This window comes from Erpetoichthys calabaricus, chromosome 18, assembly GCF_900747795.2.
Source record: "Erpetoichthys calabaricus chromosome 18, fErpCal1.3, whole genome shotgun sequence".
NCBI lineage: Eukaryota > Metazoa > Chordata > Cladistia > Polypteriformes > Polypteridae > Erpetoichthys > Erpetoichthys calabaricus.
The window spans coordinates 48,914,041-48,936,998 of NC_041411.2; the positions used below are offsets into that span (position 1 = coordinate 48,914,041).

The 22,958-nt window shown below is 40.2% G+C and overlaps 1 protein-coding gene across 1 annotated transcript in view; it reads left to right on the top strand.

The window, feature by feature from the left end:
• The window catches only part of LOC114668602 (mitogen-activated protein kinase kinase kinase kinase 5-like), a 117,400-nt gene that overhangs the window by 61,479 nt on the left and 32,963 nt on the right, over nt 1–22,958 (top strand). Inside the window, exon 2 of the mRNA XM_028824431.2 lies at nt 9,137–9,194. Within this exon, the coding sequence (XP_028680264.2) occupies nt 9,137–9,194 (58 nt within the window). The remainder of the gene's footprint in view (nt 1–9,136; nt 9,195–22,958) is intronic.

The following is a 22,958-nucleotide window of genomic DNA, read 5'->3' on the forward strand; positions in this document are numbered from 1 at the left end:
GCCCTGTGTTGGTTGGGATTGGCTCCGGCAGACCCCCGTGACCCTGTGTTCGGATTCAGCGGGTTGGAAAATGGATGGATGGAAGTTGCAATGGACATGGCCTATGATACATTTGTTCTGCACTTTTTTTGGAATAAAGGAATAATTTTTCACTAGAGCAGGCCATTAAGTCCAGTGTAACACATCAATCCCTTTTCTGAACTTCTCCAGTACTTCAGTCACCTCAGCTCTCAACTCTTCATTTGCTTAAACCGCAAAGATTCGGCTTATTTAATGTTTCCTCAAATCTCATAATGTGAAGTCCCGGAAAGCCTAAGAAAGTGTAGACACTCATCAGTACAATGTGTTGTAGAGTTTAAGAAGTACCTTCCTTGATTTTCCATCACATAGTGAAAAAAATGGAAAATTTATTATAGATCCTGCTGCAGCCTCAGTTACGCATTAGAGTTTACGCACAGCATTGTTTAATTTATATTGAACAGCTTTTGTAACATTTTATTTCCCTTCTCAAATGTTTCTCTGTATTAGAGGATAAATACATTGTGATAATGTAAATACCAAAATTTTTTTTGGAGTCTCTTCTATTCTTCTCATAATCCAAGATATTCTCGACAAATTCTGGGACAATTTTGCCTAGTGAAAATTTGAAAGTGAAAGGCCACATTTTTTCAGCTGTCAAAAACTCAGTTTATAAATTTTCTGTTAGAATTTTTCATTAAATTTTCCTTGATTGCAAATACATATTTGCAAAGCATTTTGTGAGAAGTTTGAGTGGCACTTCAAAAACTTGTCACTTGTTTCTATGATATTTGATAAATTTTAAATTTGTTCTTCTGCAACTAAAAGAGAATTTGATGGTTTGTGTTAAAGAGTGTCATGAATATTAATGGACTTTATATTTTTCCCTGTGATTTTTCCAGGTATATTTCTCTTTTAAGAGGTTTTTGAATATGTGGACTTCGTTTTTGTTATTGGGCTTGTTATCTGGACTTGTTTTCATGGGTGCCGTCATCTTGAGCTGCATTGCTTGTAGTTACTAAACACATTACCATTATTCGATAAGGTGTCACTTAGGTGATTCGGCCTCAAATTAAAAGAGGTGGGAATTCATGGTGTTCTCTTTAGGTGGGTGTGGAATTCGCTCAGACACAGGAAGCAGAGGATGATGGTGCCAGGAACCTCATCAGAATTGGCTGATGTTAAGAGTCGTGTTCCACAGGGGTTAGTGCTAGGGTCGCTGCTATTTTTAATATATATAAATGATTTAGATAGAAATATAAGTAACAAGCTGGTTACGTTTGCAGATGATACCAAGCTACATGAATTGCAGATAATTTAGAATCTGTTGAATCATCACCGAGGGACCTGGACAGCTTTCAGGCTTGGGCAGATTTGTGGCAGATGAAATTTAATGTCAGTAAATGTGAAGTATTACACATAGGAAATAAAAATGTTAGGTCTGAATGCACAATGTGAGGACTGAGAATTGAAAAGTACACCTTATGAGAAGGATTTAGGAGTCATAGTGGACTCTACGCTATCAACCTCCAGACAGTGTTCAGAAGACAATATGAAGGTTAACAGAATATCAGGTTATATAACATGGTGTGTGGTGTACAAGTCCAAGAAGGTTATGCTCAGCCTTTACAACGCACTGGTGAGGCCTCATCTTGAATACTGTGTGCAGTTTTGGTCTCCAGGGTACAAAAAGGACATAGCAGAGCTAGAAAAGGTCCAGAGGAGAGCAACTAGGCTGATTCCAGGGCTACAGGGGATAAATTATGAGGAAAGGTTAAAACATCTGAGCCTTTTCAGCTTAAGCAAAAGGAAATTAAGAGGAGACATGATTGAAGTATTTAAAATTATGAGAATTAGTACAGTGGATTGAGACTATAAATTTTGCACAAACATAAGGAAATTTTTCTTTACACAGAGAACCATAGACACATGGAATAAGTGACCAGGTAATGTGGTAGACAGTAGGACTTTACAGACTTTTAAAACTCGACTATGTTATTTTGGAAGAATTAAGTGGATAGGACTGGTGAGCTTTGTTGGACTAAATGGCCTGTTCTTGTCTAGATTGTTCTAATGTTCTGACTGGAATGAATCAAAGGCTTCAACAAAGCAGTAAATCAACAATTGTTAGTAGTAAGACATTTGAGCAAACCTCTAAAGCATGAGAACCACCAAAATACTCAGTTTACTAGTGATGTGTCATGGTTTCATGAGCAACTATCAAGAAAGTACTGGGAAATTCTTTAAATGTTGATGTCTTACTGTTCTTCACTGTTTTATCATCAATGGGAGTGCAGCTTTTCTCACTGAGTTGGTTTGTGCTGTTGTCCATGACTATGTGACTCCCTCATGTGGGCACAAAAACACAGTGAGAAAGGTTCCATCATCAAGGGTTTCACTTAGCATTCTGGTCAGATCTGTAGGAAATCTTGACTATGAGGTACTTCACAGCAGACAGAGGCACAACAGCAGGTCTTTATAACACTTGGTAATGGCTGACCTTATTAACTAATGCTGAGTGCAGGTAGTTTGAGAAGGAGAGGAGATGTGACAAAACCACTTGATTAAACTGTGTTAAGTTTTTATTTCAATTCATCAATTGAAGTGAGAAGATCTGTGTTACAGTACAGAACTGGAGGAATTGAACCAGATGTCCTTTAGTTAGGTAGTGTGTTCCCATCCCAACTGGTGTGTGAAGAGGCTCAAGTCCAGTGATGAAGAGAAAGGTGGTTTCCAGTCAGATGTAGATGCACATCGTCATCCTAGTCAGAGGTTTCTAGACATTCTGAGAACCTTGAGAATCTCCTCTCTCATACTGTTGTGGAGTTGGGCTGAAGTGTAGAACCTTGGTGGGTCACTTTTTGTTTTGTCTTGGTAGAGTAATATATATATTGCTCTACTTTCTCCTATTGTATTATTAATATGTAGCCTTAGAATGCCTAATCTCACAGACTTAAGACTGTTTACAAGGTATTATAGTATATAACTTCTCCCCACCTTCCCTTTTATATCTATAACCTCAGGTAATTAGATGTAGTAAAAAGACAAGCAGAAGTTAAGTTACACATAAAATAATGTATTACTGATAATATTCATAAATAATAACAAAATGCAAAGTACATTTGAATATTGGCAACCATACAACCTGATTAAATGGTAATATGTAGTTCAGGTGGCACACAGACTTGTAGTTACTTAAAATGTCTCTAGTTAAGGCATCATTGGTGCTCAGCTTTCAGCCACATGTCTGTTCAAAATGGTTGCTAAATTGTGCTCTTCATTGTGTTGTCTTTATCATCACAGGTTAGCAAGAGAGATGCTTCTTTCCGATGTTGGTTAGTAAGAGAGAGAGATACTTCTACATCATCACAGGTTAGCAAGAGAGAGAGATAGTGTGAGGTTAAGCAAGTAATTTTATAGATGTTCTGTCCAACCCCTAGAGCCAATAGGGCATCATGGTACTTAAAGGCCTCTGAGACAAGCCAATTCCAAACAGCCATACCTCAGACCAATGGGGGAATAGAACATCTTAACACCTACCCCCAAACCATATGTTAAAGTACACCTTAGCCTACTTGCGTGGGGGGGTGGAGGGGGCTGGGGATGGTAGAAATGACTTTAGCAAAGAAACACTCAGCAAACTGGTTTAAGGCACATCCCCCAAATCCTGTTGTAAAATTCAAACAGACCCATTCCTAAGGGGGATGTGGGGGTGGGGGGTGGGGGGTGGGGTGGGGGGTAAACACTAAATTACATTGCTTTGCCTAAATTACAAATAAAGACATACAAAATATTTATCAAGTTATATGTAAAATCTCACATCGCAACACTTTTAAACCCAACACTTAGAAGACAGCTGCAGTAAGACAATTTATAATCAGAGGAGTAGACACACAGGTCTACAACAGGTACTGGGAGTCTCACATGGTGTAATATTGCCTTTGTGGTGGCCAAGGAAGGAATCTCCCATTGTGTGTGTGGGGGAAAAAACTTTTTGGTAAAGCTGATTTGAATCAAGTTAGGAAGTTGGAATAAAGAACACCAGTGCAAAAAGGCTGTGCTAGACATATTTAATAAATTAGGTGAAGAGCTTAATAACAGAACTGGGGAGCTTTTGATGAGATGAGGGAGTCAGAGAATTTAGTACATGGGTCAGATTAGTAGGTTCTGGTGTAGGACAGGAATTTCTGCTCCAATACCCCTATGATCTGGGGGGGAACAGGCCAACCTATGTGATCCCATAAACCCCCATCAAAGGGATGAAGTAGAGTGCAATGGCTTTTTTAGAACTGGATTGTATTCAGTGGCGGAAAGAACCTTTATAGCTAAGATGGGGTTCCTTTTGAAATGGAGAAGCACTCGTACATTGGGAAGTTTAAAGTAGGGCTTGGTGGTGTGGTCAGAAAGGTTAGGATCCCAGCACACATGCACACAGTGCACACCTGTGGGCAGACCATGGGCAGTGTAGGCCTGGGAAAACCCAGTAATATACTGCATTATCCCAATATGGGGGCTGCTACAGGGGGCCTCTTAGCAAACTTCCCCTAGTGGCCCAAAATGGCTGTCCCTCTTCGGCCCATTGATGGTTTGGTAACATTGGCCAATGTTTCTCACTTCTTAATGTTGTAATCAAGTAAGTAACACAGTGAATTAGTTTTTTCAGTGGTTTTTAGATTTTGATTGTAGAAGTATAAATAAAAATTTGAATAAGTGAAAAAAAAATTTTTTATTGGCTAAATTACACAATATTTTATGTATTATATTTAATGTTTTCATTTTCAGGGCTGTACTACTACAACAAAAAAAGCTGGACTGGTATCAATAAATGTAAAGGCATTTTAGGTTTTGTAAGAATAAATACTTTAAAGCTATATTAGTTTTGTGTTTTTTTCCTTTTCTTATTAATTAATAGTTTGTAAATCATCAAAATTACACATATTTTAATTGATAAAAAAACAACTAAACATCAAAAAAATCATGGCAAAGACCATTAAATGGTGGGGCAGTGTTAGTGCTGCTGCCTCACAGTAAAGGAGACCGGGGTTCACACCCAGAGCCCTCCCTGCTTGTAGTTTGCATGCTTTCTCCTCGTCCATGTTGGTTTCCTCCCACGGTCCAAAATAAAGCAGGTTAGGTGGCCTGGTGGTGCTAAATTTGCCCGACACTGTGTGTGAGTGAGTGTGTTCACCCTGGTGCCCTGTCCAGGAGTTGCTCCTACCTGTGCCCCATTGCTTGCTGGGATAGGCTCCAGTTGCATAACAACTCTACCCTAAATAAGCCAAGTATAGAAAATGGATAGATGGACTAGTAAGGTGTGGACTTTCTTCAGGTTCATGACTAAATTTGGGCTCCACACTGGGCCAGTGTTTTTTGTGGGCCAATGCTGTCCCAATGTGCAAATTCCAATTAGGTCATAATTGGCTGCCCTCCTAAGGCCAATATGTTTGCCCACACTGGGCTTAGACTGGCCCAGTTTTAGTTTGTTTGCTGGGATGGACCATATTTTGCAATGACATCAATAAATATGAACAAATCTGACATCTTGCATTCAAGTAATACATGGACAAAACTAAATAGCTGGTAAATTAAACACAAAGAAACACAATTCTAATTTACTTGACCTAATAATAAGAGTATTAAAAGTAAAATAAGTTAAACATACTTCTATAATGGTGCACATAAATGCAATATTGCAAAAAATGAAACTAAGAAACATCATTGGGATGGGGATGACTGTATTATACAGTAACTCAGTATCTGTGATTCATAAAAGACAAGCCAGATCTGAAACATGTAAGGTTGCCATTCAGAATTTAAATGTATGATTGCATGAAATGGCAGAAGACACACAGCACAGTAACGGTAATGATGGTTAAAACAGAAAACTGCAGGCAAAGGGACGCTATAATGGTAAGACCGGTGTAGTCCCACATGACATTGAAAGACATATTTGAGTAATCAGTTTTAGAATAATGTCAAAAGCAAATTTATAGGGAGCTGTTATATGTTATATGTGTTATATGTGACTATAGGTTAGTGAGGAGTGAAACGATTCACGTCAAAGGGAATTTGCAGTGAAACTCTGTGTTTGTTTTTGCAGAGCAACTTTGTGTGTTGTTTCCATTGGAATTTGTGTCATTGAAACCAGAAGAAAGACGTTTATTTTCTGTCTGGATGTGTTTATATGCATTCATTCAGTTTTTAAAGAAAGGTCTTATGGCCGGGTGCAAGAATGACCGATTTTAAAATGGGGAAAAGTTGGGACACCAACTGGGTCGTCCTGTGTAATCGGAAGTCTAACAGTAAATGAATGTCTTTCTGGCTTCAATGTTTAGCTCCTTTGGAACAAATTCAAAAAAGAAACAACTGGCTCTTTGCCACTGTGAAAATAGGGTCCTTCACACGAACTCTGCCCGGTGGTCTGCTCTGCTTGTAAAAGACACCTCCTTCTGGGCGGTTGGGCTTCTTATGTTATGTGGGTGGAAGGGGTGGGGCTAAGTGCCCATTCGGGGAGCTGCATGGTGAAAAGGAGAAGAAACCATTAGTGACAACACCTCCTCTCGCTCCAGAGGGTTATCACATACCTCGAAGGAAGAGATCCTCAGATGCGCATGCGTGACAATCTCTACTGAAAAAAAAAAACATAAGACCATTTCCTGTCACCTAACACTTTGTTGTTATGTTTTAGTAGTATGATCCCCACTTTACCAATTATGATGACAGTGTTGGCAATTGCAATCCTAAAGATGCACCAGAGACAGAAAAGAAACTTAAAGCTCCAAGGCACTTGCAGTGCGCATATCCTCAACCTCTACAGCAGGAATCAAGAAGCAGGAATGAATGGTTGCTTGGTAACAGCAATGTCTGGGGGGCCTTCATGTGTAGTGAGATTTCCCTGTGGGGACAAAACAGCTAATGTGCATGATGGTTTGTTTTAGTGTGTCTTTATGTGGAGAATATGCGGCATGTAGACATTTTAAAATTCACTCCTTTCCTTCATGGTGATGTGAATGAGAGGGAGAATCAGAATTGATTTTGCTGGTGTTCAGGTTATTACATGTATTACATAGCTGCAAAAAAGAGCAAAAGTTGTCTTGATTTAAGTTTCCCAAAGCACATAAACCTTAATAAGTTCCAAAAATTCACACTAGAGGGGGAAATCACTGTCAAAGCCCGGCTAGTAATATGGGTAAGAGCTGAATCTTTATAAAATTCACACAAAGTAATCCAATCACTTTGAAGCTCAGTGGAGCACAAAGGCAACATGGAATTGCCTGAAACACAAGGCAATCTGAGCAAACAAAGCCCCAATGAAGAATCCTAAGACATAATCCAAAACAGAGCAATAGGTCAAAACCCAGTAATTTACAAAAAAGCACAGAAAAAAGCCCAAGTAAACTCAGCACTTCCAAACATGTTAAAAAAAACCCATCAGAAACCTGCTAGGGGGACCACCCACAAAACACAGAAAACATAACAAAGGCATCTTAAAAAGATAGAGAGAACCAAAAATAAAGAATGATGTACATTGAAAGCATGACTCAAAGTATTCAAAATTAACAAAAGACATCAAATGTGAATTTGAACCTTGGCTGGGAGAAGAACTCTACAGTCGTGGCCAAATGTTTTGAGAATGACACAAGAAGTTCTGAGAATAACTTCTCCCAACCATCCAAGAACAGTTTGGTGACCAGCAATTGCTTTTTCCAGCATGATGGAGCATCATCCCATAAGGCAAAGTGATAACTAAGTGGCTTGGGGAACAAAACATCGAAATTTTGGGTCCATGGCCAGGAAACTCCCCAGTCCTCTTAATCCCATTGAGAACTTGTGGTAAATCCTCAAGAGGTGGGCAGACAAACGAAAACCCACCAATTCTGACAAAATCAAAGCATTGATTATGTAAGAATGGGCTCCCATCAGTCAGGATTTGGCCCAGATATTGATTGACATCATGTCAGGGCGAATTGCAGAGGTCTTGAAAAAGAAAGAAGGGTCAACACTGCAAATATTGACTCTTTGCCGAAACTTAATGAATTGTCAATAAAAGCCTTTGAAACTTATGAAATGCTTGTAATTCTACTTCAGTATACCATAGAAACATCTGACAAAAAGATATAAAAATACTGAGGCAGCAAACTTTGTAAAAACCAATGCTTGTGTCATTCTCAAAACGTTTGGCCACGACTGTAGGTGGGACATGACACAAGTAAACATGAATGTCTGAATGAAGCTTTAGGGAGCAGTATTCCTTGTTTTCCAACCCGAAATGCTTTAGAAACCTCCAAAAAAGTCTTCTTAGTCAGCTTTATGTTTCACAAATATGAAATCAATTCCAAAATTAATTTCATTGTGAGTTTCATAAAAGTGTATGCCAGTTTGAAACGTACCTGCTTCACTCATCACTGTCCAAGGTGTGGAGACACACTGGAGAGGCTGTCAAAGGCTCTGGAAAAATCAAAGAAATCATCCTGACTACAGTGCCAGCTTTGTCCTGATGGCATTAGGCTCAGTGGAACAATGTAGGGAAGCGTGTCGTCTTCTTCTGTATGTATCTGGTAGACATAGTGATTGGGGGTCAAGGTGTTCTGTAACTTAGGATGGCCATCAAAATGTTTCATGTGAGGCTTGTTTGCCAAAGGGGCTCCATGACAATCTGTTCTACGTTTTACCATTAAATGAGCAAGTTATGGAGGTCCAATTTTAGAGACTGCAGCTATGCAGTGACTGGAGGTCCGGCTACATGTGCAGAAAAACGTAGAATAAGTGCTGCATGAGGGCGTAAGGCAGGAAGCAACAAGACCATCACAAGGTACACTCACATACACCTGTATGCAAAGTAGCGGTAAATTTCACACAAATATTAGGAAATAGTTCTTCACATGGAAGATATGCTTTTACCAAGTAGTGCTGATGAAAGCAACACTTTTGAGGCCTTCAAATCTTGACTCAGCAATTTTTTAGAAACTTTGGTTAAACCGGAAAACACAAGCTACATTGCTCCAAATGATCTTTTGTATACAAAACTGGGTTGCTGTCATTCTTATAAACCTACTGATAAAGGCTGCATGCCCCTGCACAGGCACATCCACTGAATTCTTTCTCCCTTTCTCCTCAGGCTCGGAACAAACAGACCAGTGATCTGGCAGCCATTAAGGTGATCAAGATGGAGCCAGGTAAGATGACAACAATGAGAAAGAGTTTAGAAAATGTTATACTCAAGCAACAATGGCAAGGCTTCAGGGTTGACATCCCTGAAAAAATGGACAGTTTTCATTGTGAAATTTAGGAAGTCAAAGGTAATCTAAATGTGAAACACTAAGCATAACTTGGTAGTTGGGCTGACCGAATCAAAATAAGGGAAATAAGGAGAGTGAAGAGAAGCAGAAAATGGAATGAGGAAGATGTGCTGACTTCCTTATGATATCTGCATCATCACTCGAGGGGAAGTCTCAATTTGTTTGAAACTGAGACCACATAACCACTGAAAGTGAACTCTGATTGGCTCTGACTGTGACAACTGCGTTCAAAACAAGAGCATCATGTATGTCTTCAGTTGGCAGAAATATCAATGAAAGAATCCAGTCTAAGATTAGTATTTAATAATAATAATAATAATAATAGTTAAGCAAGACTGTTTGTCTTTCAAGATAGATAGATAGGCATGAAGGACACTATAAGATAGATAGATAGATAGATAGATAGATAGATAGATAGATAGATAGATAGATAGATAGATAGATAGATAGATAGATAGATAGATAGATAGATAGATAGATAGATAGATAGATAGATAGGCATGAAGGACACTATAAGATAGATAGATAGATAGATAGATAGATAGATAGATAGATAGATAGATAGATAGATAGATAGATAGATAGATAGATAGATAGATAGATAGATAGATAGATAGATAGATAGATAGTCCTTCTCAGTTCATGAACTACTAGATGTCCAAGAAGGAGTTGGTACCCATGGCCACGGGCACAGGGCATCACACCCAGTATCTTCTGTCTCTTGAAAAATATCCTATAAGTCTGTCATGTGCTCGCCCAGAACCTGCTTGCTAAAAATCTGTTTAAATACACGCTATCAAAAATAATGTTAGCTTTCTAAGTTTATTCACTGAAAAGCTGGATCTATCTAAATAATCCTATAATAATCCTAACATCCACACAAATTAAAACATTATAAGTGTAAGAGCCCTTTGTTAGTTAGTTAGTTAATGTTAAACTGATAGAAGTATTTCCTAGGTTTGCCTACTGTATATATTACTATATAGTTAATGGAAGGTTCTATTATAATCCCTTCAAGCTAACTTGTAAATGGAATATTCTAATTCTTTCTTGTCATTCTGACATCAGACTAGTTTATTTTATGATTTGCCTTGCAGTTAATAAGACATGGGGTGGGGGGCAAACAGCTTCAAACTGTACTGAACGTACTGACCGCTGTGAACGTATTACTGAATTAACTCAAGTGAAGCCTACAGTATGTAACTTCACCATTGAAAAGTAACACAACTTTTAAGTACAGAACATGCTGTAACTAAAGCTAAGATGGCAATGAAACAGACAAGAAACCCTTTTTTTATCTCTTTCTGCTTTTTATTCTGTGTGTGTGGTAACTTTCCTTTGATTTTTTGTGTGATTTGTTCTTTTTACATTTTTTAATTTTTTTTAAAACAAACTTTATTGGACTCTGGAATCTGTTTTGTTATGCGTTTGACTCATGCTGGATCCTACCTTGCCAACTCAGTGGCTGCTTGATTTTGGGAACCTGGAGAAGACACAGCTACAATAAGCCATATTTAAGAAAGTGCGAAAAGCGCACCTCTTTTCACACCAAAAACAGAAATTCAAGAAATATTATAGTAAGCAGCAAAAACAACAACAACCTCACTTCAAATACACACAAGAATCCCAAAAAGAAGAAAATTTCTGACTTGGCAGAATATTGCTTTTGGTCGAAATGAGCCCCTAGCAGTGTTTCACACACACTTCTGCTGAATAATTCATTGCCTGAAAATCCTCAGTATTAGAGTGTCAGAGAGATGACATGCAGTATTGTTAATAATGGCACTCACTTTTTCTTCATTCTCTACCTTACTACTACTTCTAGTGGGTTGAGAGAGTGCCTGCCATCTTAATCAGCTTACTGATTTGGTGGATGTCTATTGAAGCGATGTTATCAGCCCTGCACACCATAGCACAGAAAATCATACGTACCATCACAGATCATGTAAAGAATATCATTGCCCTCAATAAAGGAGTACAGTCCCCTAAGAAGAAAACAGTCTGCTCTGTCCTTTCTTATATAGTTCCTCTGTATTAGAAGATCAATCTATCTAATCATTGATGTGGACCCCCAAGTAATTGTTACAGTGCACCACCATCTATCTATCTATCTATCTATCTATCTATCTATCTATCTATCTATCTATCTATCTATCTATCTATCTATCTATCTATCTATCTATCTATCTATCTATCTATCTATCTATCTATCTATCTATCTATCTATGTTATCTTATCTTATCCTTTGCGCCTATCTGTCTATTTTGAAAGACAAACAGTTTTGCTTAACTTATTAAATACTAATCTTAGACTCAATTCTTTCATTGATATTTCTGCCAACTGAAGACATACATAATGGTCTTGTTTTGAATTCAGTTGTCATAGTCAGAGCCAATCAGAGTTCACTTTCAGTGGTTATGTGGTCTCAGTTAACCGATCACGATCACAATCTGTAACAAATACAGATGTTTGAGTTAATAAGGATGCTATCAAACGGAAAAGCCGTGATATCTAAGTGTATCTTCTTGCTGCTGATTTATAAGTCAGATCCTCAGAAATGTAGGAATGGTGCTCCAACCCTTTCACTGAGAACGACCTGGTATGTTGATTATTATTTAAACTTTATCTGAGATTTTGGAATATTTAGATTCCAAGTACAGTGGAACCTTGGTTCACGAACGCCTCTGAACACGTACAAATCGGTTTACGACCAAAAAGTTCGCCAGACTTTTGCATCTGTTCATGACCAGACCACACACACGGTATACGAACAAGCCAGTTTCCCTTTCGGTTTGTACATGTTCAGTCTCTCCCTGTGCATTTCCTGTGCAGCGAGCAAGAGAGAGAGCGAGAGAGCGTGACACACACACACACACACAGAGGCAGCGCGAGAGAGACAGACACACACACACACACAGGCAGCGCGAGAGAGAGGGCTGGACGCATAAGGTAGAGAAGGCAGTTAAAGAATGCACTGGGCTTGATTTTGTTTTCACTTCTGTTTACAGCGATCGGTTCGTAATGTGCATTGTTGCAATGTCACTTTTCTTGGTGGTTTATTAAATTACGGATTTTTTCAAGTGTTCATTTTTTTCCCTGTGCTTAAAACTCATTAAAAAAAAAGTGTTTTTAGCCAGCGGTTCGTAGCACTATAGCGCAAACTATCGCAGTGTTAGTTTTCTCTGTTGTTCAAGGTTTTCTCAGTGTTATTCAATGTTTTTACATTTAGTTTACTATTATGCTGTGCATTCTATGGTTTAATTAACTATATTTGTGCTTAAAAACTTAATAATAACTAAGTTTTAATAATAATAAATATATATTTACATACAGTTCGTATGGTCTAGAACGAATTAATTGTATTTACATACCATCCTAGGGGGGAAATTACTTCGATTCACAACCAAATCGGGTTACGACCAGAGTTTTGGAACGAATTATGGTCGTGAACCGAGGTTCCACTGTATATGTTGAGTTTGCCTGCTAAGATTCATTTGGAATGAGTTGATTTATTTTACCGTCTCGTTTTTTTGTTTACCGTGATGCCATTTTGAGTATTGCTGTTTTGATCACATTTTTGAAGTTACCACATGATAAAGATGGGGCTGAGAAATGGGCAGCAAAAAATGCATCTTGTCCCAGGTGGCATTTACTGACACACGGGCACTGAAGATGCCAGTTCACCTTTGACTCACTGTGTGACTCACTTAACCTGTCTGTGTTCTGTTTATAGAACCTACCATAACTGTAAATGATTGGCTGATGTCTTCATACTTGTATTGTGCCTTGGGATGGTGTTCACTGTAGATAATTTAGTTCAGTTTATTTTTCTATAGCGCTCTTCCCTGAGATCAGGCTCAGGCTCAAGTTCACAGTTACAAACTTCCCAAGCTACTAATTACATAATTAACACACTTAAAGACATACATTTGCTTAAAGTTAGAAACTAAGATGGAGGAGAAGGAGGTTGGGAGCATGCACTAATGCAGCGTGTTGCCGCACCCACCACATGACGAACCACCTCAGGATGTCCAATTAGGACCTGAGCACAGCCGAGCAATGGGTGACACCTCAGCACCACACTTTGAATGGAGTGGAAGAGTGTGAGGTTTTTTACAGCGGCTGGAGCGCCAATCCTGCCACCACAAACAAAAGGTAACAATAACTGCATTGAACCACAGCCAGTTAACAACAGAGGCAGATAGAAACGAAAACTCCGGTCAGTGGCACCTTTACAGAATATAAATCTTTGGGTGGTCCATGGTTAGTCATAATAAAGGAATTCAGACACAGAGTGCTGGAGACCTTGACCAACTGGCTGCCACCCACTCCTGAGCCTTCTAGTAGAGGCTGGCTAACAAAAGCTTTCCATCTGTTGATCCCAAGGGTACTAGTATCTCAGATGTCTTTCTGATGAGCAGGAAAAGAGCTTGAAAGTCGAGCAGCAGTACCATATTCCACAATAGGACACTAAGAATAGAAACACAACAGTGGAGGGTTAGTAACGGATCATAATTACTGTAAAACTTACATTTTTGTCCAAACGACTAACAGGCAGTGATGTAATCTGGATGATAATTCAGGAGCTTTAATCAGGGTGTACTGCACTAAAGTGCATACAACAAAGTTTGCTTATTTGGAACTCAAAGACCTACAGATGTGCCTCCACATGAAGATTTACAGCAAGGATCTTGACTAGGGATTTTATTAATTGTTGACCTCAAATCATCATTATTATCATCATCACTTATACCTAGAAAATGGCTATTGGCTCAGCTCATGAACGCCCTTATTTCTTCCGATGTTTTAGGAAAGCATGGTTGTCACTATCTATGCTTATCATAAAAGTTGCCCAACAAAAGCCCATGCTCACTGGCTTCAAAACATCTTCAGATGGCATCTGATGAGCTCAGGCCAGAATGGTGAAGTCAGCACAGAACATTACTTGCCCACTTGTCACTTTTGTTCACAGCATATAGAACAACTTAAGACCATAGAAAGGTACCCAGTATTATTAAAGACCTCAGCCATCCTACATAGTCACTCTCCTCACCCCTCCATTCAGGACCATCAGCACTCTTCCACTTGTTACCGTTGGGCTACACAACTGCATGAGTACAGCTGATGAGATGTTTCTTGTTCTGTACAGACCCCTTCACTATTTTCAGTTTTTTTTTGAAGTAAAATCATTTCTCCCCCACAATAAGCAACACTCAGTACCCCAGAATGACAAAGCAGAAACAAGATGTTAGAATATTTTTAAAATTTATTCAACATAAAAAACTGAAATAACCCATTGAGACAAGTATTCAGACCCTTTATGCAGTACGTTGTTGAAGCACCATTGGCAGCGATTACATCCTGGAGTCTTCTTGGGTGTGCCGTGACAAGCTTCACATACCTTGATTTGGGGATTTTCTGCCACTCGTCTCTGCAGATCCTTTCAACTATGTCAGGTAGGATGGAAATCATCATTGTACTGTTATTTTCAGGTCTTTACAGAGATGTCCCATTGGGTTCAAGTTAGGCCTCTGACTGGGCCATTTAAGGACATTCCCAGAGTCGTCCCTAAGCCACTCCTGTGTTGTCTTTGCTTTGTGCTCAGGGTCATTTTCTTGCTGGAAGGTGAACCCTCAGTCCAGCCTGAGGTCCACAGCACCCTGGAGAAGGTTTGAATTTAGGATATCTCTGTACTTTGCTCCGTTCAGCTATCCCTCAACCTTGTCTAGTCTCCCAGTCCCTGTCACTGAAAAATAACCCCTTAGGATAATGCTACCACCACCATACATCACTGTTGGAGTGATATTGCACAAATAATAAGCGATGCCTGATTTTCTAAAGACATGACACTAATCTTGGTTTCACAAGACCACATAATCTTGTTTGTCACAGTCAGAGAGTCCGTTAGGTGTCTTTTTGAAAACTCCAAGCTGGCTTTCACGTGTCTTTAACTGAGGAGAGGCTTCTGTCTGGCCACTCTGTCATAAGGCCCAGATTGGTAGAGTGTTGTAGTCATAGTTTTCCTTCTGGAAATTTATCCCATTTCCACACAAGTTCTCTGGAGCTCTGCCAAAGTGGCAACCAGGTTCTTGGCCATCTCTCTTACCATAGCCCTTCTTTCATGATTGATCAGTTTGGTCGGGGTGGCCAGCTCCAGGAAGAGTTGTGATTGTTCCAAAGTTCTCTCATTTAAGAATTATGAAGGCCACTGTGCTCTTGGGAACCTTCAATTCTGCAGAATATTTTGGTAGCCTTCTCCAGATCTCTGTGTTGACACAATCTTGTCTCTGAGTTCTGAAGGCAATTCTTTCGACTTCATGGCTTGGTTTTTGCTCTGGTATGCATTGTCATCTCTTGGATTCCTATAGACAGATGTGTGCCTTTCCTAAACTAGTCCTATCAACTGCACTGACCACAGTTTGACTCCAAACAAGGTGTAGAAACATCTCAGCGATGAACAATAGAATGGGATGCACCTGAACCAAATTTGGCTCAGAATACTTGTATCCATGGGATATTTCAGTTTTTTATTTGTAATAAATTTGCAAGCATTCCTCTTTTCGCTTTGTTATTCTTGTGTATTAAGTGTTGCTTAATGAGGGAAAAAATAAATTTAAACGATTTTAAGGATAAGGCTGCAACATAACAAAATGTGAAAAAAGTAAAGGGGTCTGAAGACTTTCTGATTTCACCATATCCATCATCTGGTGCTGTATTAATTATCTATGTTGTATTCTTTGTCAATGATACATTCCTTGTTTGGTGTTTGTGTTGTCCTGCTATCACAAATCTGTTTAGAGATATGCAAGTACGAATTTCATTGATAGCCATGATCTTAAACTTGAAATACCCAACTATTAGTCTCTTTCCAGCAAATACCACCCATTTCATCTTGGAGTCCAGTGTCATTACATGTTCTAACATCGACGATGTTGAGTGCTTTGAAAGCAGATTTTCACATCCTGTGCGGTAAGTGGGCTTGTGTGGGTGTCCTGGAGAACTTGGAGAACTTGGAACTCCAAAGAGTTCGGGGAATCTGGAACAAACCAAGTCATGTAGTTGAAGCAGAAACCTTGTCAACCTTTAAGAAGTTCCTGGATGAGATATTAGGACAGCTAAACAAACAAGCTTTATGGACCAATGGTCTCCATTCGTCTGTCAAGTCTGTTATTTTCTTATGGTGTCTAAGGCTGATGACGCCACATAATCCCTAAAAGTAGCACTAAACTGCCAGTAACCCTAGGCAATTATTGTACTGCTTGGCAATTATTGTTTTACACAGAGACAACAACAACAATAACAACAACAACATGTATTTATATAGCACATTTTCCTCCAAATTATGTACCTGAAAGTGCTTTACAAGATGAAGAAAGAAAAATATAAAAATAAGATTAGGCAATGCTAAGTAACAAAGAATACAGTAAGGTCCGATGGCCAGGAGAACAGAAAAAAAAAACAAAAAAACAAAATCTGCAGGGGTCCCAGGCCATGAGACCACCCAGCCTCCACTAGGCATTCTACCTAACATCAATGATCTAAATCAGTCCTCATGGTTTTCAGGCTTCACGTGGAAGAATTAGACGATGATGGTATGGCCTTCAATCCATCAATGTAAGGACTGCATGGTGCTTTGATCAGGTGGTGATGGTGCAGATTGCCACCACAAAAAAAACGGAAAAAGAACAGCAGAGAAAGTAGGGGTTGGTATGGATTGCAGAGATATGAAAAAAATGATAATTAAATGCATATACAGAATATCAGTGTTACACTAAAATGAAGCCATGAGAAAGCCATATTAATATAATGAGTTTTTAGCAGTTTTTTAAAGTGCTCCACCATGTTACCTTGGCGAATTCCTATTAGTAAGCTATTCCAGATTTTAGGTGCATAACAGCAGAAGACCGCCTCACCACTTCTTTTAAGTTTAGCTCTTGGAATTCTAAACAGACAATCATTTGAAGATCTAAGGTTATGATTTGGAGTGTAAGGTGTCAGACATTCCAAAATATAAGATGGAGCGAGATTATTTAAGGCTTTATAAACCATAAACAGAATTTTAAAGTAAATTCTAAATGACACAGGCAACCAATGTAGTGACATCAAAACTGGAGAGATGTGCTCCGATTTTCTTTTTCTAGTTAAGATTCTAGCAGCTGCATTCTGCACTAGTTGCAATCGATTGATGTATTTTTTGGGTAGCCCTGAGAGGAGTGAATTACAGTAATCTAGAGACGTCTTTTGGTTGCGGGTCCTGAAGTGTGATTTAGACCCAAAAGTCTACTCCAGTGCTGATAGTGAGATATCAGTGTTGCTTGAAACTCTCCCTGTTACTTCTGTGTGGTTAGTTGACTTCCTTTTATCAGTTTGTACTTTTCTCTGGATCCGCACCTCCATTTCAGGGGAAATCCCTTTGTGGTTTACTAAAATCATGTGACCAGACTGTTTTTATCTCCGTGTTCACTGCAGGCAGGTGCAAGTAAAGCTCAATACACCAGGCTAAACAGCACAAGCAGACCGTATTCAGAGGAGTGCACGATTATGGCAAAATGGAAGGCAGGGGACTTCCTGATCTTAGCATCACTAGAATACCCCCAGCAAGGGGCTTCCCAAACCAAGCAATCATCACAGACCCCACTGAATTCCATTCCAGTTTTACTTGGACAACTAAAGCATTCACTTCAAAATCCTCTAAACGTCCATCAAGGAGAAGATGGAACAAGCTGGGACATTTGAGCAGATGAAACCACACTTGCCCCTGCCTTGGGTAAAGTGGTTGTCAACACTTACTGCATTTTTCCACATCGTCTCAGTGGAGGGCAGCAGATATAAGTGAGTGAGTGTATACTCTTAAATGGACTGGCACCCAGTCTAGGTTTCATTCTTGCATGGCACCCATGGAGTCACACCTCAAGCTATCTCACTTTGCAGATTTGCACCGAAGTAACGGCCAACGATCAGCCATAAACCCTGCTGAGGGTGGACCCTGTGAACCAGAACGGGATTAAACTACCGACTGACTAAATGAATAAATGAGTTCTCGCTAGGTGACCCACTGACGCCTTGTGCCCATAAAGTCACTCGCTACTCCATGCTTTTGAGTTCAAATAGTGTTTCAAAACTCATAGTAGGGTTAAGGCTAAGATGGCACAACACTGGCAATTTTACCATTCTAATTTTGTGCTGAGGTAACACACAGAGAAAAACTGTGTAATCTGGTGAAGTGGCTAAGGTACTGCTGAATACACCACAAGGCTGGTGGCTCATTTCCTGCCCTTTGCCTCACTGTGTGACCCTGAGGAAGTCACTTCACTTGTCTGTACTTCAATAGTTAAAAATATCCGTGAACAGTTTCAATGTAGTCATCATGGATAAAGGGCAACATCTGAATTAATTGTAATATGTGGTACACCATAAGGCAGCCACGTGTACCAGAGAAGAATAGCAATGCCAGTGTGACACAAAAAGGACAAATTCAAAATTCTATGTGTATGTCTAACATAATGTACATAAGCTGTATGAGTTCAGTGTTTTGGTTGTGTGCCAAAGCGGAGGAACCACAATACAGAAAATGTTTCAATGCCAAAGCCGATGTAAGGACAGAAAAAAGACTACTAAAGCAAATATGATGTGCCAGGCTATAACACCATAGAGGTCAGAGCTTTACCAACCACACAGGGTGTCAAAGCTGATGAGGAGAACAATTTCAAACAGCTCACTGTATGCCAAGGCAAAGGTGGTACAGAGAGGACAGAATTAACAGGTACACTCTGCCAGAGCACAAGAACCAGAGTGGCATGTGTAGAACTTTTGCACTCTGTGTGAGAGACGGGGAGCCTCAGTGCAGACAACATTCACCAAGGCTGAGGTAACAGAGAGGAAAATGTGAATTGTACCTGTTGTGCCAGGGTGTAATACCATAGATAGGTCAGGTTTAATGATAGAGGAGGAGACTTTCTAAATGCTAGCTGTACGCCAAAGCCAAAGTGACAATTGGGGGACCTGTTTGATCTGCCAAGACCTAGGTGCCACCAGGTTATGAATGTCATATTTCACTTGTGCATGAAAGCTGAGGCACCACAGTACAAACATCACTTGTAGTGGACTTGTTGGAGATCCCAAGGATTATTGTTTGCACTAAAAAAAAAAACAGATGGTACATGAAGACAAGGACTCAAAACTATTACCACGGCCAACCAGGATACAAAAGCACAAGGTGTTATTTAAAAGTCAAAGGGAAAAGTTGAAACCCGAAACACAATCCTACCACTAGAAGAGAAAAAGAAGCTGACTACACTATGAGAAATTAAAGACATTTAATATCCAGCTAATATAACATGATTGCTGCCATATTTATAGGGACATTTCTGTAACGTCACCAATGAGATCCAAATCACATGGTGTTTCCAGATGACAATGTGAAAACATAGAAAATCAAGGCTAGAATTTATTTGAGTTTTATGATTTCAGATTCAAATCAAAAATAAACATTACAAACAGAATCCTCATGTGCTTTGAGTGGAATTGGAATCAGGAGACGTCTTACTTAGTTCTTTAGACTTTGTTACTCCTTCTTTTGATACACAGGGCAATGTATGCTTTCCAGTAAATTCGGCCCAAACTGGCATTTTCGATCTCAATCCAGTTAAGCTTTTGTGAAAATAATCAGCCTTGACACACAGAAAAAGTTTTGGGGCAGCCACCTGTATACTTAATCCCTGATTGCAAAAGGGCAAATGCAAGTAAAGTTGTGAACAGGTTTGAGTCCAAAACAGAAGTGAATCCTTTTAAAATAGGTCGACAGAACCGGAATTAAGTTCTTGGGGCCCGAACCGGAAGTGATTCCATGGGCCAGAACTCAAGCAGAATTTCTGCAGGAATATCTGAGGAATGATTAGTGTACCCCGCTGCCCCCTGGCCTTGTGGTGAATTACCTTTGATTGGTCCCTCTAGCTGTCTCCCATGTGCACATGTGTGACACTTGTTTGATGTAAATCTAAGCTGGGTGACCCTGAAGATGCTGCCCTTTTGGTGGCAGCCACCGCAGTACAATCTTTGGCCATAGAGAGGGCTGGGTGGTCTCGTGGCCTTGGTACCCCTGCAGATTTTATTTTTTTTCTCCAGCCATCTGGAGTTTTTTTGTTTTTTCTGTCCTCCCTGGCCATCGGACATTACTCTTACTCTATGTTAAGTAGTGTTGCCTTATTTTAATTCTTACTTTGCCTTTTTTCTCTTTTCTTCATCATATAAAGCAACTTGAGCTACATTATTTGTATGAAAATGTGCTATATAAATAAATGTTATTGTTAATGTTATTCATTGTGCAGGAAGTCAAAGTAATTGACCAGCTAGGTGCCAGGTCACTCCATCGGAGCACTTGACTATTGTGACAGTTAGGGGGCGCTATCATTCCCTTGAACCCTCAGACTATACGCCAGACACCAGATAAAAGTCCAAATATAATATTTATTTGAACAATAACGTGCACAAAGCACCCTCCTCTCCACAATACTCATAAACAATACACTCCACCACTCCCAGACGCGTTGTCGCCCTTCCACCCAGTTCAGCTTGTCCGTCTGGGATTTCCTAGAGTCCTTTATAGTCCTTGACCCGGAAGTGCTTCTGAACCCTCAGTCCATGTGACTTCTTAGCACTTCCGGGTCAGATCAAAATTCTTCTTTTTCATCCCGGAAGTACGTTATTTCTTCTGTCCATGTGACGGGGACGTACTTCCGGGGTGTAGGGAAAATAGTCCTTAATCCTCCCTGCAGCGTCCTCTGGTGGCCCCCATGGTATCCAGCAGGGCTGTGAATAAACACTCCATTGTCCATGATTCCCTGCTGGCATTCGGAGTACTTACACGCTACAGGGAGGGCTCCATCTGGCGGCCTGGGGGTATTGGCCGGGATGAATGGCCGGCCATATCTCATACTGTCTAAATGGAAGATGCCCATGATGCTACATAAACATTGCTGATGGAAGATATTGAGCCTCTGGGTGATCTTTCTTGTGACGACTCACGTCTCGCTGGCATACATAGCTGTTGGAACCACACTGCTTCTGCATAGCTGAATCTTCATGACTGTGGTGCTGAGCAGATGTGATGCAGCCATTGGAGAGGGCTCTTACTTTACTCATTCAGCACTGTTCTTTTCAGTGCCCTTGGTGTTCGAAAGAATGCTCCTACACTAGGCAAATTCCTGTACTAGCTAAACTAGCCAGTTCCAATCTTTGGTTAATTTTCATGGTCTTTGATTTTTCATTGCTGATATGCAGGCTGACCTTCCCCGCTTCCTCTTCAAGGTGCATAGTCATGTTCTGCAGAATTCTGAGAGGGCTTATCGTGCAACAGCAAAATGTGAGATTGAGCAATAACAGGTCTGTGATGCCCCTTAGATGTCAGGGCCTGCACACACGTTACACTGAATGGATCAATGTGTATCTACCTTGACACTGAGAGGCATGCGTAAGCCGTTAAATCCCATTCATGATGGAGACAGGGCTTTTAATTGTTCGCCACAAACAAGGAATTCCCAGCGAGCGCAGGTCATTGTTTTGCACTGATAAAGTCCCTAATTTTTGTACACACTGCTCATCACTACTACCAACTGGATGGTTTAGTGAGGTCCTCAGATCTGCACTACTGCGGTCACGCACAGCCTCTTGCAGAGCACCTAGAAGATGATTGAACATGGAGGAAGTCATAATTAGGTTTTTGTAGATGAACCTGCACAAGGGTCATTACAGAGCCTCGATGGGCCTACGCATCCATCTATTCCATTCTATTTTCCATAGAATCAATACTTCAGTATCTGCGGTTTCCATATTAACAAGGCTTTTCAGGAACATAACCTCCATGGATTACGAGAATGGACTGTAGTATAAAGAGGGACGAAATGATGAAGCTCAGGTTTCAAAGTGTAGGTGTACTGCAAATAAGACAAGACAGTGTGCAGAAAGCGACAAATCCATGGAACATACTTTTTAAACAGGAAATATATGCCACTACAATTTAACCGCCCAAAATTACACAGAAACAAGTTCCACAAATCAGGGCAGTGACTGATCTTTTGACATGATAGATAAAGTAACAGGAAGGGAGACATCATAGTCTAACATGTTAGATTAGGGTGAAAGATCACAGTAGGCTGATTGCATTGAAGAGTCTTACAGAGAGGTTGGGAGCATGCACTGATACAGCACCTTGCCGCACCCACCACATGACGAACCGCTTCAGGATACCAAATTAGGACCTGAGTGCAACTCAGCACCACACTAGTTCAGATGGAATGAAACAGTGTGAGGTTGCTTACAGTGGCTGGAGTGCCAATCCTGCCACCAGTCCCTGAGTTTTCCCTGCAAGTTGGAGGACCTGCTTGCAGGGCTGGATGCAGATTAACATCATACCTAGGATGGAGCAACTGTAGGTTAAGGGCCTTGCTCAAGGGCCCAGTGGAGTGGAATCACTTCAGGCATTTACGGGAGTGGAACCGGCAACCTTCTGCTTGGTGGCATAGAGCCCTAGCCACAGAGCCACCACTCTTACAGCTTGGGGGAAGAAGCTATCACATAACCTGAGAGTTAAGGCTCTGATACTGGAAATTGTTTTCCAGATGGCAAAAAGAATAAGAAGGCTAA